This window comes from Camelina sativa, chromosome 16, assembly GCF_030686135.1.
Source record: "Camelina sativa cultivar CO46 ecotype springtype chromosome 16, ASM3068613v1".
Taxonomy (NCBI): domain Eukaryota; kingdom Viridiplantae; phylum Streptophyta; class Magnoliopsida; order Brassicales; family Brassicaceae; genus Camelina; species Camelina sativa.
This window is the reverse complement of record NC_141895.1, coordinates 20,270,566-20,295,735: the sequence shown is the minus strand read 5'-3', so window position 1 is coordinate 20,295,735 and position 25,170 is coordinate 20,270,566. Positions and strand designations below refer to the sequence as shown.

The following is a 25,170-nucleotide window of genomic DNA, read 5'->3' as shown; positions in this document are numbered from 1 at the left end:
TAAGACCTTTTACATATTCTACAAATGAAAAAAGGCTTTTTACATGTAAATAAAATTTTTTTTTTATACATATCCTTAAAAAAAAAGCTTTTGTTTAATAGATTTTTAAATAAAAGAGGCTTTTAAAATGTTGGGTCTGAATCTTTGGCTTCACTTGCTTCTCCTGCCCCTGTGGTCTGGCCTGACTACTATGACAATGTAACAGAGATAGAGGAGTAATGGAGTTTGACCTCTCCGTGTGATCAGAAAGACCCACCCATATCTCTCTCTCCAATTGAAGTTTTACCTATCTCAACCAACTTAGTCCAAATCCATTATTGGATAGAGGGATGCTATTTTATGACAATAATAAATTTGTGAAATATCTATGAGAAAAGAGCCTACAAAAGCCATTAAGTGTTGTGTGATAAAATCAAATTCAATAGAGTTTCTGTGTTTGTCCTTCTTTGCAGTCTTTTCACTTCATTCAATTTGAATCCTTTTTACTAAATGTGTTAAATTCTGTTTCTGGTTGGTTGAGAAAAATCATCAAAGGCTAAATGCCAATTCCATGTGAACTTCAGCAACTCATCAATTTCAGTATTACTTTCTTTGCAAAATCCTATTACAAAAAATCTCATTCTTGAGTACTAGAAGAAGAAGAAGAAGAAGTATACTAAGTTTCAAATGCTCTTTACACCACATTCCTAATATCAAAATAGCCTATTTGCAAGATTTGAAAACAAACAACATTCACTCCACCTGACTAACCCGGGGGTCTCTTTTTATGTCACAGCCTTTTTAGTAGTTTCTTACTCCACGACCTAAGATTCCAGGAGGAACCCATGCTCCATGCAAAATACTTTCAATTGCCCTAGCTCTTATCAAGGAGAAATTTCCCTTTCGACTCCAATAACTAGCAAACACCTCCTTCCAGTTAACCACATCATTCCCTTCTGTCACAACATGTTTGCACTCTTCCAAGCATTTCTGCTTCCACAAGTCATTGTCTGAAGCCAGGTCTCGCAGTTCAGGAGTAACACAAGCCAATGCCGCAATGTCCACACCAGGAAGCGAAGCTAGTATCTTGTGTTTTAGCTCTCGAGGTAGACTGATAAAGCAAGGTGGAAGTTCTAAACCAGTTTTGTAGCACAGATTAACCAACAGGGGCGTGACAATACCATCTTTTATCAATCTCCACCACACGAGTACCTCACGATGAGCGCTCAAAGTATCTTGTTCATTGTCAGATTCCAAAGTTTCCATAAGCAAATCAACACTGTGCATATAGCTACCTTTATTAATGCACACCTTATCCACCAAACTATCTTCATCAAGAGACCCATAAACTTCAACATCAACTAAATCCTCAAACTTAACACTCACTACTCCGGTTCCATTAGCACTAATCACAGATGGGAGAGTATACTTAAGCGATACTGAAGTCCCCGCCGAGAAGCTAAAACGCATACCTAAATCAGGATTGAACAGCACAAATCCAGATTCTAACATAACAGCATGAACAGTCATGACTACAGTCGTAAATTCCCAAGTGTCACCAGATTCCTCCATCAATATCTTTTTTAAGAAGAGAGGTTCGCTTAACCTTTTTACACCGGAGAGATTCATGCCGCCGACCTCTTCTGCTCCTCCGTGATTCGTATCGTTGCTCGATCGATTCTGGATGCTCGGAAAAGAACCGGACTTTACCGCTTCCGATTTCTGAACAAACGCGCTACAATCAGAGGAATCGAGAGAGTAATAGATGAGATCACCGGACTTCACGCCAAGTGATCGGAGCGTAGCCTGAGACGAAGCCGCGAGAAGGTCGTCTTTGCGATTGATCGATAAACGAACAGAGGAAGGCTTTGAATCATTGATTTTTAGCAGGAGATCATTGAGCGTAGACTCATCGGAAAACTCGAAAGTTAGGGTTTCGTTCGTCTCGAGGTTTCTCAACTGTATCGTCATCTTCGTAAACAAGAGAGGTGAGAGTGAGAACTGAGAGAAGTAAAAGAAACTGAGAAAAGATAAAGCACAGGTAATAACCGGTTATTAATTCCCGGTTGAACCAGATTTTAACCGGTTACCAGCCTAGTTCTTAATGGGCCGAATTAGGCTTGTGCTAGATCCGTTTCCTTTGAGATCCGACCCGACCCGAATTTAAAACCTCTCACCTTCGTAAATCACAAAAATGTCGCCGCGGAGGAGTTGAGAAGAGAAAAAAGAGTAAACATGGCGGCCAACGGCATGAGAAGAGCTCTTCAGGTATCGTCATCGTCGGCGAAGATACTCTTCGGTCGTTCATCAGCGGCGTCTTCTGGTTCTAAGATCGGAAAATCCGCCGGAATTGCTTTCGGGAATGGATCATCTTCTACTTCTTCTTCAACTCGTCCCTCACTTCGTAGACTCACATTCTCAAGGTTTGACTCTCGAATCCTAGAAATGAGTGTATAAAACGTTATGCCTTAGGGTAGTTTTAGTCTACAGGAGATAAGATATAGTTTCGAAGAATTAGGGTTTATCTCTGAAGTAATGTATAATTGGATTTGGGGATTTGTGTTGAGCAGGGTACCTGTGGAACTGAGTGCAGGGGTTTCACTTGTACCTTTACATAGTGTTACTGCTTCAGCTTTGCTCACTTCGTTGCTATCTCTCAGCAATCAAAACTGGAGTTGCTTATCTGAAGGTATTTTCTTACCTGTGCCAGTGAATTTGATTTACAGCTCTTTCTTTAATCTTGTTACATTGATGTTAATGATTGAGATTGAGAGGAATTGAATCACTACTGTTGATGTATCTTTAGAATTAGAGCTGATTCTGCATTTATGTTTGGAGAGAAGAAGTGAATGTAGTCTCAATTGTAAAATAGGATTCCAGAAATGATCCGATTGATATGCTATTACAAGTAATCAGTTTTGTTCGATATATCAAGTGATCGGCTTTATAGAAAACGTTCTTTATCACGATATTGTTCCACAGACCAATTTGAGGACCTATTACTGTCTAGGCCTATCTTTCCGCACTATCGATATTCTTTTCTTGGGATGTTTTGCCAGTAATCTTTATTTAGTGGTAGTAAAATGATGTGTTGATTCATGATTACCAAGCATTGAACCTTTGGTCTATCTGTGCACTGACTATTTGACTAATTCAAAGTTTGTGTTTGATATATGCAGGATTTGCTTCAACACTATAACATGGCATCCAAGTATTGGTTCCAGTTGGTAGGTTAAAACAAACTTGTTTCATTTCATCGCGGGGTATTTTGCAGTTTGTTTTCTGAGAGGTTGAAGATACCAAAAAGTACCGGAAAGAATGACAGACCGACCCTTGTTTTCTACTAAGGCCTACTTTGTTCTTTTTTGTTCATACAACTATCATCTTCAGTTGATGAGTCACTTGTGCCTGGAAATAAACTAGTCATTTTGCTAAAGTTGTTCGTGTTCCCTTACCAAAACCAATTAAGACATTGTCATAGACGACCTAAAAGTGACTGAAACAGTTCGACTTTCTTGTAACTTTGTAGTCCCAACCCAATCATACTATGCTTATCTGTTACACCAACTATTCACTGTCAACCACCAAATACATTATGTTTAGTGGTATAAGCATATGAATGGTTCCTCAAAATTAGTAAAGTTACCCATCAAACGACCAAACTCAGCATTACAGTGGCTGTTATACAATCAGAAGAGAATAAAAGTGTAAAACCAAATGATCACGGATATAAATTAGAATATAATTACGACACAGATCTACCAGCAATTTCGACCGTTGTAACGTCCCAAAAACAAAGGGCCATGATTCAAAAAAGTTTGCTTTTTTTTTTTTTTTTTTTTTTTTTTTTATATCTTTCCCTTCTTCTTCTACTACTAGTAGTAACCGTTGGCTCTCTAGCAACTGCAAATCCATAAGATCATCTCCTTCTTTTCATCTCAAAGTCATTAGTCTCTTCATCAACCAAAAACCCAGTTCTTGAAATTTTCTGAATTGCTCGTTCTTGATCAATTAGCTCGAGAAAAAATGGCAGCTTTAGCACCTGGAATCCTTCAAAAGCTAATCGACGGTATGAAAACAGGAATCAAACCAACCAGAGAGCACCGGAGCTCTATGTTACAAGTCACAGATATCGTCCCCATCGGTCTCGACGAGAAGTCTCTGGAGCCTAAACAAGGGTTTCTCATCAAAGTCTCTGATTCCTCTAACTCGATCTACGTCTCTCTTCCTTCAGACCAAGACGACGTCGTTCTCAGCAACAAGCTGCAGCTTGGTCAGTTTATCTACGTCGATCGGCTCGAACCCGGATCCCCTGTTCCTGTCATCAAAGGCGCTAAGCCAATCCCTGGTCGACACCCATTGCTCGGGACGCCGGAGCCGTTGATGGGTTTGAAAGGAAAAGCCGAACAAGAGACTGTGTCGAAGCCGAGAAGAGGGTCTTGGGGACAAAACGTCGACGTTTCGTCTCCGTTCGTTGTGAAACCAATGCCATTGGATTTTGAACATTCCACGCCGGCGAAGAGGTCTGTTTCAGCTAGATTCGCGGCGTCTCCGATCAGAAGAGGACGCGGAGTGAGATGCTCTTTCGGCGGAGGGGTTTTGGGGAGAACGGAAGGTGGTGAGAGTCCGGCGACGGCGATGTTGAGGAAGAGTTGTGCTGTTCCGTCGGCTTCGAAGTTTCCGAGAAGTAGAAGTGTCTGTGATAGAGAGGCCAAGAAGAATAATAATACATCAGCTTCTCTTCTTATTAGTCCTTTCAAATTCTCTCTAGGTATTGGATTTTGTGCTCCCTTGCTTTTAACATTCTGATCATATATAGTGTATAGTAATGGTTTGTTCAAGACAGAGCTTGTTTCTTGATTGCAGAGGCTCAAGAAGATGTTGTTGTTCCCTTGTCCACCTCGAAGAGGTCGACTTCTATAAGACAGGAAAAGGTGATAAAACCTGAGAAAGACACCAATCTGCTAGGAAGGCTCAACACACTCAGCAAGGTTGATTTGTTTTCTTGTAGCTCATCTTTCTTGAAAGTTGAAGTTGTTACTCAAAATCTTCTTTGGTGTTACTTTGTTTGATATAGGAAGCAACTCAGCTGCGGGAGACAGCTCAGAAGATAGCTCTTCAGGCATTGCGTGAGGCTACAGCTACGGAAACTGTTGTCCGTCATATCAAGTATATAAAACAATGGCGTACGCTTTTTTTAATGGGATTTGAGTTTGAATGTTATGTGCTGATGAGGTTTTTTCTTTTTGGGACAGGACGTTTGCTAATCTGAGCAAATCAGCCAAAGCTGAATGCCCCACGGCGTGCTTGGAGAAATTCATGCAGTTTCATGAAGAGATGGCACAAACTGTAACCGAAATCACATCCATTGAAGCAGCTGCTTTGGATGCTGAGAACAAGTCGGAGAACATAAACACAAGACCCGAAAAACGGAAACCAAGAGAAGAAGAGTCTTCTTCTATCCTGCATGAAATCGCCTATAATTCGATCGATCAGGAGAAAAGGAGATCAAAGAGGCGGATTATTCTGAAGCAGCAGAGTGAAGGATCATTAAGATCAAATGATGAGAACAAGAACCCAGCTTGTGGAGGGATAGGCAACACGATCAGGTTGGCAAAGGAGATTGAGGACGAAGCTGCAAACTGGTTCATGGACTTCATCGAAATGGCTCTGGAGAAAGGTATGAAGAAATCTAAAGGCCCTGATGATGATGCAGACGTTAAGAAAGTACCAGAATCTCTGATTCTCAGTGTTCTAAACTGGATTGAAGTCGCACAGTCTGATAGCAACAACAACAACAAGAGACGTGCATGCCATCCAAAAGCATCAAAGATCACTAGAAAGCTCAGAATTAAATTGAAGAATCCTTGAACCACTTACACTTGCTTTAATGAATACACGTTGTAGCCTTTTACAGCTTACAAGTCTATTGTGTTCTTGGTGTAAAAAAAAGAATTTTCACATATTACTGAAGTAAAAAGGAATAATTCACATATGATGGTGCACAGATTAATGAAACTGATTTTGTGGAAGGCTCAAAGAATACAACAAGTACAACAAATAACAAGCTTTGGTAGAATCAGATGACCCAGAACCAAGCAATGACAGACCCAGCGGCCAAACCAATAACCAAGAACATCACAGTGACAATACCTGCGGTCTCTGCGTGTTTCAATGGAACCGATTTGGGAGCCAGAATAATCAAGACGCTTGTCAAGTACCCGTTGGTGAGTCCCAATAAGCATGTCAGTATAGTTACCGGAATCTCAGTCCTAAGAAACATCGGACCGTGTAAGCAACCCCAGAAGAGAGGGTAAAACAAGAGCCTGGCAATGCAACCACCAACAGCTATTTTCTCATCCATCAGCATGTAAACAGCGGTGAGAGACTTGCCAACCAAGTCAAACACGTTGTAGGCTGCAATGAGTAGCACAGGGTACCAATCATTAAGAAGCTCCGAATGAACATCCTCCGTAATGTAGCCAGGGAATATCGACAACGTCACCATGTATAGAAGAATGATCCCAAAACCATGAGACTTAATCTTCGTCACGATCTCCCAGAGTGTCTTTCTCCACACTGATCCTGTTAAAGAACCTTTCTCTTGACTCTTCTCTTTGATTAGTTCTTCCTTTTTACGCTCTTCGTGGTACTTGATCACCGGAAGTCTATGAACTATGTTGAACAACACAGCACAGATCACCATAACAACAATCCCCACAGCAAAGTATAGATTCGCACTCTTTCTCAAACCATCAGGGTTTTGAGGGTACACAGCTTTAGTCAAGATCCTCAATAGTGAAACAAGAACACCTACAAATCCATAATTCCCAAACACCTTCTATGTTAATCTAAACCAGAGAGGTCCAGAGCAAACAAATCAAAAGAGAGAGATGAAATATTTACCGGAGCCAGCAGTTCCGGCGACAACAGCTTGCATATACCTCTCAGGCATTTCACCGGCGACGCCGATCAAACCTCCCTGCATAAGTGCATCACCGAGACCGGAAAGCGCAAGGGCTGCGGAGGTAATATCGAATCCGGCGTATAAACCGACCTGTCCTTTGACATAAACCAGATCCAAAACAGGAACCACAAGCAAGGCGATAACGAAAAGCAAGAGGCCGAGATTGATTCTAAAGGTAGCGAGGCTCTTATGAGCATAGAAGACAACGATAACGGAGAGACATACGAGACCAACGAGGAAATAGACAACGGCGAAGATCCGATCGACGGCGGTGGAAGGGTAGAGGTAAGAGAAGTAATCGACGGCGGTGATGAAAGAGTTCCATGGAAGAAGGAAGCCAACACCGAGGGTGAAGTAGATGATGTAAGCGAAGTGGAAGGAATCAGAAGGAGCTTTTCTGATTGATCCTTCGTGTGGATTGAGGAGAAGAGAAGTTTCCGGTCCTGGTTCCGTGTCAGTTGCGATTCCGGCGGATTTATCGGCGGTGGTCATTTTGAAGTTTTGTTAGTTTTTTTTTTTTTTTCTCAATTTTGGGGATTTTTGGGAATTTTGCTGACTTTGGGATTTAGTGGTTAAAACGGTGTGGTTTTTGTCTCTGTGTGTGATTAATATAACGGTGTCGTTTTATTGGCCAAGCAATAATTGGGTTGGAGATAGAGATATGTGTAGCGTAGACGCATTAGTTGGAGTATTTTTCTCTTTTTCTCTCTCTTTATCGTTTTTCTTTTTTTGTTTAGCAAAGGTTCTAAAACGTGCATTTGTTAAATAATACTTTTTATATAATTGTTTTAGATGTTCACTCTTCTCAAATTGTAGTAGTGGTGCATCACCATTATCAAGTTGTATGTATGTAATGATGCTTTGTGTCATCTAAAACAAATATGCAATGCACGCTAGCTAGCTATATGGGTAGAATCAGACAACACAAAAACCAAATCAAGCTAATACAAACCCCTAGATAACCAAGAACATCAAAATGAAAGTACATACATATACGGTCTCTAAGTGTTGCCATGAGAAATATTCATATTAGAAACAAGAATACAGCTTCAGTAATATATACTTCCTCCGTTTCAAAATATAGGATGCTTTAGCTAAAACACGCATATTAAGAAATATTCGCTTTTATAAAGTTTAACCAATCATAAACAAAACTACATAATATATATAAAATATAAAGTTAATCTAAAAGTTGTATAAATATTTAGAAACATTCTATATTATGAAACAAAAATACTTATATAAACATCATATATTATGAAACGGATGGAGTATTAAAATATGGCAGCAAAAAAAATGTAATATATATATATATATATATATATTATAAAATGTGGATTAATCCGCCGATATATGTAATGTAGTATAAGGCAAAAAAAAGAATCTGTAGTATACGGCAAAGTCTGCATATGTTTGTGTTCGGTCTAGCCTGACCCGAAATATTTTCAAATCTATATTTCAAAGCCCAGTCCGGTCAGGGCTACAGGACCTTTTCGGGTTTCCTTACAAAAAAAAAAAAAAATCAAACTTATAAATCTATAACATGTCTTAAAAAGAGAAATTTAAAGGTGCATTATAAAACGAATTTGGTTTACCAATCACCAAAAAATAAGTAAGTATTCATATTGTTTTATTTACAACTATTTTTTTGTTTGTTTGACTATTTTGTTATTTCATTAAGTTTTATTTTCTGTTAAAAAAACTTTTACCATTTCGTGTCACTTTTGAGGTTTTATATGAAAAACTACTAGTTAAATTTCATATATATATATATATATATATATATATATATATATATATATATATTTAAATTGGAAAATATATATTTTTCGAATTTATCTTTAAAAAAAAATATTTTTGAAATTTCTAGTATTATTAGGTAAATAAACAAAGAGCGTATAAGAAAACATTCATATACTGCATATATAAATAAACTGTATATAGAGGAACGAATCGTGGGGAAGAAGACACACACACACACACACACACAAAAAGCCTAGGGGATGTACCAAAGATAGACCAAGAAGAAAGAAGAGAAGACGATCTTTATCGATGTTAGAATCAACATCATCGTCGTCTTTACCCATCGAGCTAACAACAGCGATACTCTTAAAGCTACCTGCGGAATCTGTTGTGAGGTCTCGTTACGTCTCGAAGCACTGGTCATCAATCACCACCGACACTTACTTCACCAATACGTTCAAGACTCGCTCCTCAGCACGGCCATCTCTTCTAATGTTCTTCAAAAACAAGGACAAAGTGTTCGTCTTCTCGTTTCCGCAGCACGATAAGAATACAAAGCCTCATTCGTATTCTTATCATGTGGATAGTTACCATATGAAATACCCCATAGGCTGCAAATTCTCGGTCAGCGAGTCAGTCCACGGCTTGATCTCCTTTCGAAATTTAGCAAAACCCCGTGATTTGGAACCCTAGCACGAGACAGTTTTTAACCTTACCCAAACCCATAGAGGAGTCCCGGTACGGTGTAATAGTCTTTCTAGGATACGATCCAATCGAGGGTAAACACAAAGTTGTGTGCATGCCGTCTAGTGAAGCCTCTGACGAGTGTCGGGTTTTAACATTGGGATCAGCTGAAAAATCATGGAGAACGGTTAAAACCAATTACAAGCATCGTGCTTATTACCGTAGTTCAGGGCGATGCATCAACGGTGTTCTATATTATAATGCCTCCTATCTTGATGAAGATTCGGATATTTTCATAATAATGAGTTTTGACGTCAGAACTGAAAAGTTCGATATGATAAGATTCCCCATTCGAAGATTTTTGGGGTAAGCTGATAACTTATAAGGGAAGGTTAGCTTGTCTTGATAATTATAATCTCATGGAAAACGATGATGGTGTCACAATGTGGATTTTGATGGATGCAGAGCAAAGTCAATGGTCGTGTAAACATTTTCTTACACCTTTTATTCGGAGTTTGAAAAAAGTTTACAAAATCTATTGCGTCACGGATGCTGGTGAGTTTATTTATGTCATACGCACGTTTCTTAAATCGTTTGTTATTTTATATTTTGATCCGGGGAGAAATAGCTTGAGACGAGTCGAGTTTAAAGGAATCGCGGATGAAGACTTTAGGTTTAAGAATGGACTTGGAAACAAACGTCTGTGTACGCTCTTTTCTTTCCCCAATCACGTCAAGACTCTCATGTCTTTGTAACAATCTATTGATTTTTTTTGTCGCTTAGAATAATACTATATAATTTATGCAACTCTATGATTAAATTTATAAGTTTATATCTTGTGTGACAGTTTCTATCTTTCACTTCTGCAAGCTTTTCATAATTTTATCATTCCTTAATATTCATGATACTACAAATCTCATTACCAGATGATCAATATGACCAGATGTATCATTGACAAAACAATCATACGAGGCATTGATCAAGAACGGGATCGGTTTTGTCCATTAACTTGAAAAGAAAAGCAAATGTCTCCGGTTAGCAAATGAAGAATCTGGTATCACCAACTCGGAACGTGCACATGGCATTGCTCCAACAAGTGTCTCAATCTTGTCCTCCTTGCTTCAAGAGTAAATTTCTTCAATAGATTTTACTCAATGATTATTTCGCAAAACAAAAAAATGTTTGCAGCTGGGAAAGAAATTAGATATTAGGGAAAAGTTGCAAAGCACATTTTTAAAACTTAATTAGTAACTTGGTAGATTTACTATTTATAATTTGCACAATAATCACCTTTTACTTTGTCAAAAAAAAAAATCACCTTTCACTATCCACTACTATTTACATTACTTTTTAACCTTTAAAAAAAAATTATTTACAAGTATGCTATTAAAATATTTTTTTTTATTATTTATTACATTACCCCTTGAATCTAAATCCAAAATACTAATCAATCTATATTTGTTTTCAAAAAATTTTAGGTATGAAAATTGTACTCCCTCCGTTTCATAATATATGGTGTTTGAGAGGAATTTTTTAATTTCATAATATAGTATGTTTTCAAATTACTATGCAAATTTTAGTTTAATTTAATATTTTATATTATGCAGTATTGTTTCTGATTGGTTGAACTTTTTAAAAATAAACACACTTTAATCTGCATGCTTTTAGTTAGAACATCTTATATTTTGAAACGGAGGGAGTATATTTTAGCATCTACTATTTGATATCCATTTTGTTTGACGATTTGTTTTTATTATGTAAAATAAATTACATAAATAATTATTTGTACTACTCATTAAAAGTACAGATGTAATTCATACAATTTCTTAAGTGTACGGATGAATAATAATAAATATATGTTAAGTTGTACAACTCATTTAGTGTACATATGTATACTAATATATACATTTTCATCTGTACACCTAATATAAAGTATATTAAATATGAATAAATTAAAAATATTTATATTTTTGTATTTCTGTACACCAGATGAGTACTACAGATGCAACTACCCTTTTGTAATTTCACACACTACACTTTACCCACTTTCTCAATTATCACACAACTCTTCTATTACACAAATAGTAAAACCTACCTATTTCTATAATTATAAATAGTTTATGTACTAAATCCAATTAAGTTTTCAAAATGTACTATTTTGCAAAGAAACCTTAGAAATTATCTTATGAGCTTTCTGGTGATATTCTTTTCCTAAGTCATGTTTTTCTAATAGAATTTACATCTTTAATATATTTAGAAATTGTTTTTATTCTCAAATCATTAAGGTTTTTTAGATGCTTTAATTTTGGTTTAACTAAAGGATGGTATGTATGGAAAATCATGGGGAGTTTTTTTACAAAGACCGGTTTTAGGGGTGGGGGGGGGGGGGGAAAAGTAGATGAAATCTTTGAAGCTGTTAAGGAAAATGATATGTTCCAGCCAAAGTTTTAAAGAGTTTTCTTGGTGTCGCTAAAAGATATGTTGATGAAAATGATATTTACACTAGTTTTAACCAAACAAGTTATTTTCTTGGCATATTAAAAAGAATTTGGACATGGATCATATATAACATAAACCTGTTTTTCAATATAACAATAAATTGGTTTAATGCCTTGATATATCAAAACTATTCACAATGGTCATAATTTTATTTATAATGGTATGACATTTAAAATAACATATGAAAACGAATTGAATATTGTTGGATTGTGGTGTGTTGGTTACAGGAGGACTGCATGTTGGATGTGTATAGAGCCTATTACAAGCTGCATGAGAGATTGAGAGGGAGAAGCACATGTGAGAGATGAAGAGGTTGATGCATCAAGAGATTGTAAGATAAAAACCTTTTGTCCCAAAGTGGAGCTTGGTTGTAGAGACAAGAGAATTGTCAATTGTGTGAAACCTAGTTTAATCTCTTGCTCGAATGAGTACACATATGAGTAATCTCATGGAGTTAGGGAAACAATAAGAACAAGAGATGCAAGAACAAAAAAAGAATTGGAATAACGAGTTGCTCTTAACGGGTAAACGATATGTACAACAAATCCACAAAATCTTAACCTCGATCTCTGTCCACACAATTTGGAAGTTCAAATCCAATTTCCCCATAATTTGAAAGTTCGAATCCTCAGTCCCCCCATAATGTCAAAATCGTGGTTTAGCATTGGTTTGTTGTGATGGAAGATCTATTAACCGCGTGAAAATAAAACTAAACCAAATTAACCCAGAAATAAACTCGAATCAACCCATTTAACAATACCTATTAAGCCTAAAATCCATAAAACATAAAAATCCTCAAATCAAAGGAAAACCTAGAACTCTAGAAACAAAAAATTCCCAATTGATCTAGAGTCGAAGTTTGCAACGATGGGTTCGATTGAGTTGGAGACGAATGTTGTAGTCATTCATTAAGAGGATATTGGGTCTGGTCCGCCAGAGGAAGGAGGATAAGGTCATCCAATACGAGACGATGAACCTGAAGATAAGATCCAAGGGAGCGAGACGCGTTTGAAATCGAGAAATTTGTAATGGAGTTTAGAGACGAACCTTCGATCTTTCACGATGAGTATCCGGACAGTGAGACTGATGAAGATGACGAAGCTGGTCGGGAGAGAAAGTGTAGAAACATCATAAGTGGAGATGGGACTTTGTACAATCACCATAAATTCTTAAACGCCATTGCCTTTAAGGATGTTGTACTCAACCATGCTCTGAAGACTGGATGAAACATCGCATAGTCTAGGTATTCTTAAACGAAGATTGCATTTAGATGTGATGGGAATGGATGTATCGCACAGTCCAGGATGCATGACAGCTCATCTCTCGATCTCATCCAACAATGTTTCGTCAACTCACTTGAAATTGTGGTTCTCATCGATAAGCTATAAAGCACAGAGAATTAGAATCAAGTTTAGTTAGAAACAACCCAAACAAATGAATCACATTACCTTAACTGATGCAGCATAAGCACAACAATAGTAGCAATGGTAAGGATTAGGAGCCGACTGATATATCATGATTTTTAGGTGTTTTTAGCCATGATATAAGTCTTATTTATAGAGTCTTTTTGGTATTTTTAGAGTCTTTTGAGTCTTTATAGGATTTAGCATGGATGAGAGCAAAATGAAGCTAAATAGGAGGATTTGGAGCATAATCAAGCATTGAGGCTTAGCTACTAAGTTGGGAGACCAGTTCAAGAGTAAGCATCGGTCGATACAAGTGATGGTGTCGATCGATGCATCATCCAACAGAAGAATCGGAAGTTTTCCCACAAGTTTTGAAGATTTATAAATCTGCCCCAAAGTTTTCCATATTTGCATCATTAGTCTCTGGACGTGTCTTAGGAATATAAATAGGATTTTTATGGTCATTGTTTAGACCTAAGCTTTATTTTTCGCTGCAACTTTTGAAAGAGAACCCTGAGAGATTTTTAGAGAGCTTTTGGAGAGAATAATCAAGACTCCTTTAGAGAAGATTCAGAACTCCTTTTCTTCTTCCTTTAATCTCTTAATGCTATCTATTTTATTCGTGATTTTTGTTCCTACAATTATGTCTGAGTAGATGTGCTTGTTAGGTTTAGGGTTTCTCATTAGGGATTTCATGGATTATTAGATTAATTAATTGTTTGGATTCATTATCTTTCTTGTTCTTCACCATAGGTTGTTATTAATGCTAGATCTTTGATTAGTCATCTGGATTTAGATCTTAGGATTATTGATTGATATGAGAATATAATTGATTTTCCTGACAAAAACCTTTGGTGAGCAAAATTATTTCTTGCAAAGAGATTTGATTTAGTAATTTTGTGAACTTATCTAAACTTGATTTTAATGCTGATTTTTAACCTAGAATTTTACAACGAGATTTGGATTTTCTGGTTTTAAATTTAGATAATATTTGCAGTGAGAACTGATTTATTTTACAATTGTGTTTAGAGTTCAAGAACGGTGTTTAATTGTTGAATCCTACTTGCTTAATTAATTGATCTGATTTTCCATGATTTCTTGAGAATTTCCCTAAGCCTAGCGTTTCATCCATCTGAATTTACATCTTTTTATTTTCTGTTTAATTTTGCAATTTAATTACAATATTTCTGTTTAGCATAATTAAAAGATTATTAAATCTATTGTGTGAATCTGGAGTGTTTAAGGATTCAATCCCTAAGTACTACAATTGACTTCTTAATTTGAGAGAGTAGCTCTAGGGTTAAATTTGAGCATATCACCGACTTTGAAATCAACGCCACAATACCAGCTCCACACCAACACATCTTTGGCACACCCATAAATCTTCTTCTTTGTTGCACATTTGATGTTCCACTTACAGATCCAGATAAAATTCCTCATATCAAAGCTTAGATGTTGAAAAAAGAAAATCGAATATGATCAAGAGATAAAATCAAAACTAGGGTTCTAAAAATTTTCAATTTGGAGATTCTTCTAACTGGGTATATATTTCGGGTTGTGAATAACTCGAATCAGGTCTCAATTTGGTTTACTTTATTCAATTTTTGGTTTGATCTCAATTTTTTTTTGTTATAAATCGCATTAACCAACCTTTATGGGGGACCAAGGATTCAAACTTTCGAATTAGGAGAAAAATGTATTTCAACTTCCAAATTGCGTGGATAGAGATCTTAGGTTCAGAATATGTGGGTTTGTGGTGCTATATGAAAGTTCTTTTTTATGATATTAGAATATAGTTCTCGACAATATGTAGGAATCACATCAGAAGCCAAACATGCTAAAAAATTCTCTATTATATTTTTTATTTCACATTGAATTGATGAACCGAACCTACCAATGAAACGTATCTACTAGCTAGGTTTTTTTCTTCGATATGACTAAAATTTATAAAATAAAATTAAGATTTTTCTAAGCAAAACATATACCTAGTAATCAAAATAACATTAAAACAACCTTAAAAGCAAAAACTTTTATTATTATTACAAAAAGAAAATAGAAACCAAAAAGATATCACTTAGAAGTTTTATTTTTTCAAATGACGAAAACACAATTACAAATGATTAAATACTTCACTTAGAAGAAAAAAAACCATTCTCTTTTTAAATCTAAGTCACTTGTTGGTGGTGTTAGGAGCACCAACATCAGCAGCGTCGATAGCGAGACCATCAGTTTTTAGGTTGGTGATGGTTCGAGCCCATGGAGTCTTCATCTTCTTCAACATTAGGAATTTGATTCAAATCCAAAATCATATTTTGGTTCGAATTCAGATTCAGATTCAAATCCAGATTCACATTCATATTGAATTGATGAATTTTCTGTGGAATCTTTCGAAAAAGTTCAATAAGAAAATCACTTTGGCGTTGCATCGATTTCTGCTGATCTTGATTTTGATTCATGTGACCATAATCTCCAACTGGGACAGCAACTGCATCTGCAACAACAGAAGGAGGTAAACGAGAAGAAGATTCACCATTCTCCATAAAGTTCTGCATCCTGTAAGTAAGCTTGTCTATATAAGTATCAACAAAAGAACTTAAATCCTGAAGATCCTTCTCACCAAGCTTATGCACATCAATCTCTCCTTTAAGACAACCAAACATAATATTTTGAATCTCAAAATTTTGGCTCTCAGTACGCAATTTTTGCAATTTCGCTTCCTCTTTAGCAATCCTCTTACGCAGAAAACCTTCTTGATCCACCATCCTTTTATTCCGATCGTCCATCGGAACCTCCATAAAATCTGATATCACTTTCTCAGCGCCTTCTCTTGATGGCCAAGCCTCAGGGTCTGGGGTATACGGACTGTAGATAACCGCACACATCTTGACGTCACAGAGAGTCGACAGCTCAGCAAGTTTCTTCATCATCCCTTTTTTCCGTTTGATGAAGCTTCTTTTTCTCGATGCTTCGTTTTCTATAAGCAAATACTTCATTTTTCTTTTCATGTTCACTATCTTTGTTGTGTGTTTTATTTTGTTGGCATGAGGTGTTTATATAGGAAATGAAAGGTACTTCTACCCGTTAGGGATTTATTTCATTGCTTGCTCATTACCTTTAGATTTGGTTGACTCTCAGATATCATATCCGCTTTACTCCTACGTGTAGGCATTTGATTGAATATAAAATGATAACTCTATCATTTTAAAGATAGTTAGTAATCCTATTTAGATATAATACTTTTTATCGGACATGAAGATAGAGATATTGTATTAAAAGTAATTTTTGTACTCACATAAGTATTGTGAGTTGTATTTTTATTTAGGATGTCCACGTTAGTAAAAAGTTACATGAAAATTGATTAAAAATATTTACGATGTATAAATCTAAATTTTTTTCATTTTAAATACTAATTTAAATGGATAAAAGTAAAGTGATAAAAAATTAAGCTATGAAAAGGAAAAGATTTGTGGAAGAGAAAATAATAATATAGATAATGTACTATATTATATGTTATAAATATCAGTTGTAAGACATTTAAACGACCAAAACCATCTACACTCTCACTTTTTGTTCAACTATTATAGTGGCTTATACATCGATTAGTTTATGCGTCTGATTAATTAATTTATGATATTTTATTCAGATAAAAAAAAGTAACGTTAATTTATCCTCCTACTACTTATATTAGTCAATTTGTGTTAAGTGTAATTTTTAAAAGAACCCAATAACGTTCATAGATCCATTTCTACTTTAAGTACAATATTAAGATTTGTATGTCTTAATTACTTCAGTTCCTCCATTCAATAAATATCACACATAAACGTAGTTTCGTTTCTCTGATTCCACAAGTGGTACAATTCAATTAGACATAAAACATAAAAAAAAAAAACTACAGAAAATTAGGAAAAAAGGTATTTAGAAACATTACACGAGTTTGCCTCCAACCAGTGAAGCTAAAGATAGGTAGCAAACGAATTCATTACAAAATAAAGTTTTTGGATGTCTTGTTTCAAATTTGAATCTCAAGCAAAACAGTACTCATCGACTAGTCCTAACAACTGGTGGTTTTGGATGTCAGACGACGAAAGAGATTAACTAACACCAAAAAAAAAAAAAAATCTCCACACCTATGTACGTTTATAGTAATCAATGTTCACATACTAGTACGTCTCAGACTCGATTTTAAGCTACATATTATTTAAAATTCGGACCAAAAGTGTGCCGGCCCAAACAATAAGCTACATATTATTTAAAATTCTTTTCTTACACAATTTATATAGTTATGTGTATTGCCTATTTATTTCTTGACGATATATTAGAGTGTCATAGTTCAACTTACTACTCTTTTTAATTAAGTGTTTATTTTTGATTAAAGTTTCAGTTATTTTTTTATCTCTTGTATGAACTTTATTGATCAATTGCGAAGCTTCATTCACTTCGAGCCCTTCAACAAACATAACATTCAACATGGTCTACGTTAAAAAAATGGTATACTTTTGTTGAAACCTGTGTGTTAAACACACATCTTTAAGTTGTTTGCATGACCCACTGAAAGAACACTTCTCAATTTTAAGGATGATGGTTTCACAATGTGATGGATGCAGAGCAAAGTCGATGGTCTTGTAAACATTTTCCTACACCTTTTATTAGGAGTTTGAAAAAAGTTTACAAAATCTATGGTGTCACGGATGCTGGTGAGTTTATTTATGTCATACGCACGTTTCTTAAATCGTTTGTTATTTTATATTTTGATCTGGGGAGAAATAGCTTGAGACGAGTCGAGTTTAAAGGAATCGCGGATGAAGACTTTAGGTTTAAGAATGGACTTGGAAACAAACGTCTGTGTACGCTCTTTTCTTTCCCCAATCACGTCAAGACTCTCATGTCTTTGTAACAATCTATTGATTTTTTCTGTCCCTTAGAATAATACTATATAATTTATGCAACTCTATGATTAAATTTATAAGTTTATATCTTGTGTGACAGTTTCTATCTTCCACTTCTGCAAGCTTTTTCATAATTTTATCATCATTCCTTAATATTCATGATACTATAAATCTCATTACCAAAGTTCTTTGTGATTTTAAAGTAATACCAAAACATTAATGCACAAGGAAGCACTTTGCACATATATACCTAATTTTAAGTCTTAAGTGATCAATATGACCAGATGTCTCATTGACAAAACAATCATACGAGGCATTGATCAAGAACGGGATCGGTTTTGTCCATTAACTTGAAAAGAAAAGCAAATGTCTCTGGTTAGCAAATGAAGAATCTGGTATCACCAACTCGGAACGTGCACATGGCATTGCTCCAACAAGTGTCTCAATCTTGTCCTCCTTGCTTCAAGAGTAAATTTCTTCAATAGATTTTACTCTATGATTATTTGGCAAAAAAAAAAATGTTTGCAGCTGGGGAAGAAATTAGATATTAGGGAAAAGTTGCAAAGCACATTTTTAAAACTTAATTAGTAACTTGATAGATTCACTATTTATAATTTGCACAATAATCACCTTTCACTTTGTCAAAAAAAAAAAAAAAACCACCTTTCACTATCCACTACTATTTACATTACTTTTTAATCTTTAAAAAAAAAAATATTTACAAGTATGCTATTAAAATAATTTTTTTTTATTTATTACGTTACCCCTATAATCTAAATCCAAAATACTAATCAATCTATATTTGTTTTCAAAAAAATTTAGGTATGAAAATTGTACTCCCTCCGTTTCATAAAATATGATGTTTTAGAGGATTTTTTTGTTTCATAATATAGTATGTTTTCAAATTACTACGCAACTTTTAGTTTAATTTAATATTTTATATTATGCAGTATTGTTTCTGATTGGTTGAACTTTTTAAAAATAAACACACATTAATATGCGTGCTTTTAGTTAGAACATCTTATATTTTGAAACGGAGGGAGTATATTTTAGCATCTACTATTTGATATCCATTTTGTTTGACGATTTGTTTTTATTATGTAAATTAAATTTCATAAATAATTATTTGTACTATTCATTAAAAGTACATATGTAATTCGTACAATTTCTTAAGTGCACGGATAAATAATAATAAATATATGTTAAGTTGTACAACTCATTTAGTGTACATATGTATACTAATATATACATTTTCATCCGTACACCTAATATGAAGTATATTAAATTTGAATAAATTAAAAAATATTTATATTTTTGTATTTTTGTACACTAGATGAGTAGTACAGATGCAACTACCCTTTTGTAATTTCACACACTACACTTTACCCACTTTCTCAATTATCACACAACTCTTCTATTACACAAATAGTAAAACCTACCTATTTCTGTAATTATAAATAGTTTATGTACTAAATCCAATTAAGTTTTCAAAATGTACTATTTTGCAAAGAAACCTTAGAAATTATCTTATGAGTTCTCTTTCTTAATTTCTTTCTATATGGATTGATTGTGAGCTTTCTGGTGATATTCTTTTCCTAAGTCATGTTTTTCTAATAGAATTTACATCTTTAATATATTTAGAAATTGTTTTTATTCTCAAATCATTAAGGTTTTTTTAGATGCTTTAATTTTGGTTTAACTAAAGGATGGTATGTATGGAAAATCATGGGGAGTTTTTTTACAAACACCGGTTTTAGGGGTGGGGGGGGGGGGGGGGGAACAGTAGATGAAATCTTCGAAGCTGTTAAGGAAAATGATATGTTCCAGCCAAAGTTTTAAAGAATTTTGTTGGTGTCGGTAAAAGATATGTTGATGAAAATGATATTTACACTAGTTTTAACCAAACAAGTTATTTTCTTGGCATATTAAAAAGAATTTGGACATGGATCATATATAACATAAACCTGTTTTTCAATATAACAATAAATTGGTTTAATGCCTTGATATATCAAAACTATTCACAATGGTCATAATTTTATTTGTAATGGTATGACATTTAAAATAACATATGAAAACAAATTGAATATTGTTGGATTGTGGTGTGTTGGCTATAGGAGGACTGCATGTTGGATGTGTATAGAGCCTATTACAAGCTGCATGAGAGATTGAGAGGGAGAAGCACATGTGAGAGATGAAGAGGTTGATGCATCAAGAGATTGTAAGATAAAAACCTTTTGTCCCAAAGTGGAGCTTGGTTGTAGAGACAAGAGAATTGTCAATTGTGTGAAACCTAGTTTAATCTCTTGCTCGAATGAGTACACATATGAGTAATCTCATGGAGTTAGAGAAACAATAAGAACAAGAGATGCAAGAACAAAAAAAGAATTGGAATAACGAGTTGTTCTTAACGGGTAAACGATATGTACAACAAATCCACAAAATCTTAACCTCGATCTTTGTCCACACAATTTGGAAGTTCAAATCCAATTTCCCCATAATTTGAAAGTTCGAATCCTCGGTCCCCCCATAATGTCAAAATCGTGGTTTAGCATTGGTTTGTTGTGCTGGAAGATCTATTAACCGCGTGAAAATAAAACTAAACCAAATTAACCCAGAAATAAACTCGAATCAACCCATTTAACAATACCTATCAAGCCTAAAATCCATAAAACATAAAAATCCTCAAATCAAAGGAAAACCTAGAACTTTAGAAACAAAAAATTCTCAATTGATCTAGAGTCGAAGTTTGCAATGATGGGTTCAATTGAGTTGGAGACGAATGTTGTAGTCATTCATTAAGAGGATATTGGGTCTGGTCCGCCAGAGGAAGGAGGATAAGGTCATCCAATACGAGACGATGAACCTGAAGATAAGATCCAAGGGAGCGAGACGCGTTTGAAATCGAGAAATTTGTAATGGAGTTTGGAGACGAACCTTCGATCTTTCACGATGAGTATCCGGACAGTGAGACTGATGAAGATGACGAAGCTGGTCGGGAGAGAAAGTGTAGCAACATCATAAGTGGAGATGGGACTTTGTACTATCACCAGAAGTTCTTCAACGCCATTGCCTTTAAGGATGTTGTACTCAATCATGCTCTGAAGATTGGATGAAACATCGCACAGTCTAGGTATTATAAAACGAAGATTGCATTTAAATGTGATGGGGATGGATGTATCGCACAGTCCAGGATGCATAACAGCTCATCTCTCGATCTCATCCAACAATGCTTCGTCAACTCACTTGAAGTGGTTCTCATCGATAAGCAATAAAGCACAGAGAATTAGAATCAAGTTTAGTTAGAAACAACCCAAACAAATCAATCAAATTACCTTAACTGATGCAGCATAAGCACAACAATAGTAGCAATGGTAAGGAATGTTGTATCACCAACTCGGAACGTGCACATGGCATTGCTCCAACAAGTGTCTCAATCTTGTCCTCCTTGCTTCAAGAGTAGATTTCTTCAATAGATTTTACTCAGTGATTATTTTGCAAAAGAAAAAAATGTTTGCAGCTGGGGAAGAAATTAGAAATTAGGGAAAAGTTGCAAAGTACCTTTTTAAAACTTAATTAGTAGCTTCACTATTTATAATTTACAAAATAATCACTTTTCACTATCCACTACTATTTACATTACTTTCTAAACTTTAAAAAAAAACTTTTATATTCAAGTATGCTATTAAAATTAAATATTTTTATTATTTATTACATTACCCTTTGAATATAATAACTAAAATACTAATCAATATAAATTTTTTGAAAAACATTTTAGGTATAAAAATTGCACTCCCTCTGTTTCATAATATATGATGTTTTAGAGAATTTTTTTTTTTAATAATATAGTATGTTTTCAAATTACTATGCAACTTTTAGTTTCATTTAATATTTAATATTATGTAATATTGTTTCTGATTGGTTGAACTTTTTAAAAATAAACATGCTTTAATCTGCCTGCTTTTAGTTAGAACATCTTATATTTTGAAACGAAGGGAGTATATTTTAGCATCTACTATTTGATATCCATTTTGTTTGACAATTTGTTTTTTTTTTTATGTAAAATAAATTTCATAAATTTTTATTTCTACAACTCATTAAAAGTACATATGTAATTCGTACAATTTATTAAGTTTACAAATGAATAATAATACATATATGTTAAGTTGTGCAACTCATTTAGTGTACACATGTATATTAACATATACATTTTCATCTGTACAACTAATAAAAAGTATATTAAATATGAATAAATTAAAAATATTTATATTTTTGTATTTCTGTATAACTACCATTTTGTAATTTCACACACTACACTTTACATCACTTCCTCGATTATCACACAACTCTTCTATTACACAAATAGTAAAACCTACCTATTTCTCTAATTATAAATAATATATGTACTAAATCCAGTTAAGTTTTGAAAATGTACCCTTTTGTAATTTCACACACTACACTTTACATCACTTTCTCGATTATCACACAACTCTTCTATTACAAAAATAGTAAAACCTACCTATTTCTATAATTATAAATAGTATAGGTACTAAATCCAGTTAAGTTTTGAAAATATACTATTTTGCAAAGAAACCTTAGAAATTATCTTATGAGTTCTCTTTCTTGATTTCCTTCTATATGGCTTGATTTTGAGCTTTCTGGTGATATTCTTTTCCTAATTCATGTTTTTTTCTAATAGAATTTACATCTTTAATATATTTAGAAAATGTTTTTATTCTCAAATCATTAAGGTTTCATTAGATGCTTTAATTTTGGTTTAACTAAAGGATGATATGTATGGAAAATCATGGAGAGTTTTTTAGAAAGACTGGTTTGGCGGGGGGGGGGGGGGGGGGGGAGAACAGTAGATGAAATCTTTGAAGCTGTTGACGAAAATGATATGTTCCAGCTAAAGTTTTAAAGAGTTTTGTTGGTGTGGCTAAAAAATATATTGATGAAAATGATATTTACACTAGTTTTAACAATAATTTGGTTTAATGCCTTAATATATCAAAATTATTTACAATGGTCATAAATTTATTTGTAATGGTATGACATTTAAAATAACATATGAAAACGAATTGAATATTGTTGGATTGTGGTGTGTTGGCTACAGGAGGACTGCATGTTGGATGTGTATAGAGCCTATTACAAGGTGCATGAGAGATTGAGAGGGAGAAGCACATGTGAGAGATGAAGAGGTTGATGCATCAAGAGATTGTAAGATAAAAACCTTTTGTCCCAAAGTGGAGTTTGGTTGTAGAGACAAGAGAAATGTCAATTGTGTGAAGCCTAGTTTAATCTCTTGGTCGATTGAGTACACATATGAGCAATCTCATGTAGTTAGAGAAACAATAAGAACAAGAGATGCAAGAACAAAAAAAATTGGAATAACGAGTTGTTCTTATCGGGAAAATGATCTCTACAACAAACCCACAAAATCTGAACCTCAATCTCTGTCCACACAATTTGGAAGTTGAAATCCAATTTTCCCATCATTTGAAAGTTCGAATCCTCGGTCCCCCATAATATCAAAATCGTGGTTTAGCATTGGTTTGCGGTGATGGAAGATATATTAACCGTGTGACAATAAAACTAAACCAAATTAACCCCAGAAATAAACTCGAATCAACCCGTTTAAGTTTTAACAATACCTATTAAGCCTAAAATCCCCAAAACATAAAAATCCCCAAATCGGAGGAAAACCTAGAACCCCAGCAACAAAAAAAAATCCCAATTGATCTAGAGTCGAAGGTTGCAATGATGGGTTCGATTGAGCTGGAGACGAATGTTGTAGTCATTCATTAAGAGGATATTGGGTCTGGTCCGCCAAAGGAAAGATGATAAGGTCATCTGATACGAGACGATGAACCTGAAGCTAAAGATCCAAGGAAGCGAGATGCATTTGAAATCGAGAAAGTTGTAATGGAGTTTAGAGACGAACCTTCGATCTTTCACGATGAGTATCCGGACAGTGAGAATAATGAAGATGGCGAAGCTGGTCGGGAGAAAAAGTGTAACAACATCATAAGTGGAGATGGGACTTTGTACTATCACCAGAAGTTCTTCAACGCCATTGCCTTTAAGGATGTTGTACTCAGCCATGCTCTCAAGACTGGATGCGACATCGCGCAGTCCAGGTATGATAAAACGAAGATTGCATTTAGATTTGATGGGGATGGATGTATCGCACAGTCCAGGATGCATGACAGCTCATCTCTCGATCTCATCCAACAATGATTCGTCAAATCACTTGAAATTGTGATTATCATTGATAAGCTATAAAGCACAGAGAATTAGAATCAAAGTTTAATAAGCGGTGGTCAGGATTGGGAGCCGACTTTGAAATCAACACCACAATACCAGCTCACTTTGGCACACCCATAAATCTTCTTCTTTGTTGAACATTTGATGTTCCACTTGCAGATCCAGATGAATTGCTCATATCAGAGCTTAGATGTTGAAAAGAGAAAATTGAATATGTTCAAGAGAGAAACTCAAAACTATGGTTCTAAAATTTTCAATTTGGAGATTCTTCTAACTGGGTATATATTTCGGGTTGTGAATAACTCGAATCAGGTCACAATTTGGTTTACTTAATTCAGTTTTTGGTGTGATCTCAATTTTTTGTTATAAATCGTGTAAACCAACCTTGATGGGGGACCAATGATTCAAACTTTCGAATTAGGAGAAAACTGGATTTCAACTTCCAAATTGTGTGGATAGAGATTGAGGTTCAGAATATGTGGGTTTGTGGTGCTATATAAAAGTTCTTTATATGATATTAGAATATAGTTCTCGACAATATGTAGGAATCACATCAGTAGCCAAATATGCTAAAAAAAACTTCTCTACTATTTTTATTTCACATTGAATTGATGAACCGAACGTACGAGTGAAACGAATCTACTAGCTAGGTTTTTTTCTTGGATATGACTAAATTTTTTAAAATAAAATTAAGATTTTTCCAAGCAAAACTTAGAACTAGTAATCAAAATTACATTAAAAC

The 25,170-nt window shown here is 34.7% G+C and overlaps 5 protein-coding genes and 1 pseudogene across 5 annotated transcripts; 3 read left to right on the top strand and 3 right to left on the bottom strand.

Moving 5' to 3' along the window:
- Positions 1 to 558: 558 nt before the first annotated feature.
- LOC104750877 (F-box protein SKIP22) lies at positions 559 to 1,950 on the bottom strand. The gene has a single exon (XM_010472728.3). It carries the CDS (start codon positions 1,948 to 1,950, stop codon positions 781 to 783), a length of 1,170 nt encoding a protein of 389 aa, XP_010471030.3. The 3' UTR covers positions 559 to 780.
- A 117-nt stretch (positions 1,951 to 2,067) lies between these two features.
- Positions 2,068 to 3,415, top strand: LOC104750876 (uncharacterized). The gene is made up of 3 exons (XM_010472727.3): positions 2,068 to 2,402; positions 2,550 to 2,668; positions 3,159 to 3,415. The coding sequence occupies exons 1-3, from the start codon at positions 2,215 to 2,217 to the stop codon at positions 3,176 to 3,178; spliced, it is 327 nt and encodes a 108-aa protein (XP_010471029.1). The 5' UTR covers positions 2,068 to 2,214; the 3' UTR covers positions 3,179 to 3,415.
- A 326-nt stretch (positions 3,416 to 3,741) lies between these two features.
- LOC104753751 (protein CORTICAL MICROTUBULE DISORDERING 5-like) lies at positions 3,742 to 5,972 on the top strand. Its single transcript, XM_087493294.1, has 4 exons — positions 3,742 to 4,750; positions 4,846 to 4,970; positions 5,057 to 5,148; positions 5,235 to 5,972. The coding sequence occupies exons 1-4, from the start codon at positions 4,006 to 4,008 to the stop codon at positions 5,848 to 5,850; spliced, it is 1,578 nt and encodes a 525-aa protein (XP_087349420.1). The 5' UTR covers positions 3,742 to 4,005; the 3' UTR covers positions 5,851 to 5,972.
- Positions 5,813 to 7,709, bottom strand: LOC104750875 (equilibrative nucleotide transporter 1). The gene is made up of 2 exons (XM_010472726.3): positions 6,886 to 7,709; positions 5,813 to 6,792 (listed from the first exon to the last, which is right to left on the bottom strand). Exons 1-2 carry the CDS (start codon positions 7,436 to 7,438, stop codon positions 6,059 to 6,061), a joined length of 1,287 nt encoding a protein of 428 aa, XP_010471028.2. The 5' UTR covers positions 7,439 to 7,709; the 3' UTR covers positions 5,813 to 6,058.
- A 213-nt stretch (positions 7,710 to 7,922) lies between these two features.
- On the top strand, positions 7,923 to 10,128 carry LOC109129520 (putative F-box protein At1g50870 pseudogene; annotated as a pseudogene).
- A 5,203-nt stretch (positions 10,129 to 15,331) lies between these two features.
- Positions 15,332 to 16,323, bottom strand: LOC104753750 (MADS-box transcription factor PHERES 2-like). The gene is made up of 2 exons (XM_087493247.1): positions 15,896 to 16,323; positions 15,332 to 15,769 (listed from the first exon to the last, which is right to left on the bottom strand). The coding sequence occupies exons 1-2, from the start codon at positions 16,281 to 16,283 to the stop codon at positions 15,504 to 15,506; spliced, it is 654 nt and encodes a 217-aa protein (XP_087349373.1). The 5' UTR covers positions 16,284 to 16,323; the 3' UTR covers positions 15,332 to 15,503.
- Between the last annotated feature and the right edge of the window lie 8,847 nt (positions 16,324 to 25,170).

What these genes read in the sequence shown, in the direction of transcription:
- LOC104750877 (XM_010472728.3), bottom strand. Translation starts at nt 1,950, where the DNA reads ATGACGATACAGTTGAGAAACCTCGAGACGAACGAAACCCTAACTTTC.
- LOC104753751 (XM_087493294.1), top strand. Translation starts at nt 4,006, where the DNA reads ATGGCAGCTTTAGCACCTGGAATCCTTCAAAAGCTAATCGACGGTATG. An exon ending in GGCTCAACACACTCAGCAAG is followed by an intron (nt 4,971 to 5,056) that starts GTTGATTTGTTT and finishes TGTTTGATATAG; the next exon opens with GAAGCAACTCAGCTGCGGGA. An exon ending in ACTGTTGTCCGTCATATCAA is followed by an intron (nt 5,149 to 5,234) that starts GTATATAAAACA and finishes TTTTTGGGACAG; the next exon opens with GACGTTTGCTAATCTGAGCA.
- LOC104750875 (XM_010472726.3), bottom strand. Translation starts at nt 7,438, where the DNA reads ATGACCACCGCCGATAAATCCGCCGGAATCGCAACTGACACGGAACCA. An exon ending in CGCCGGAACTGCTGGCTCCG is followed by an intron (nt 6,793 to 6,885) that starts GTAAATATTTCA and finishes ATGGATTTGTAG; the next exon opens with GTGTTCTTGTTTCACTATTG.
- LOC104753750 (XM_087493247.1), bottom strand. Translation starts at nt 16,283, where the DNA reads ATGAAAAGAAAAATGAAGTATTTGCTTATAGAAAACGAAGCATCGAGA. An exon ending in GATTGATGTGCATAAGCTTG is followed by an intron (nt 15,770 to 15,895) that starts GTGAGAAGGATC and finishes CTGTTGTTGCAG; the next exon opens with ATGCAGTTGCTGTCCCAGTT.
- LOC104750876 (XM_010472727.3), top strand. Translation starts at nt 2,215, where the DNA reads ATGGCGGCCAACGGCATGAGAAGAGCTCTTCAGGTATCGTCATCGTCG. An exon ending in CGTAGACTCACATTCTCAAG is followed by an intron (nt 2,403 to 2,549) that starts GTTTGACTCTCG and finishes TGTGTTGAGCAG; the next exon opens with GGTACCTGTGGAACTGAGTG. An exon ending in CTGGAGTTGCTTATCTGAAG is followed by an intron (nt 2,669 to 3,158) that starts GTATTTTCTTAC and finishes TGATATATGCAG; the next exon opens with GATTTGCTTCAACACTATAA.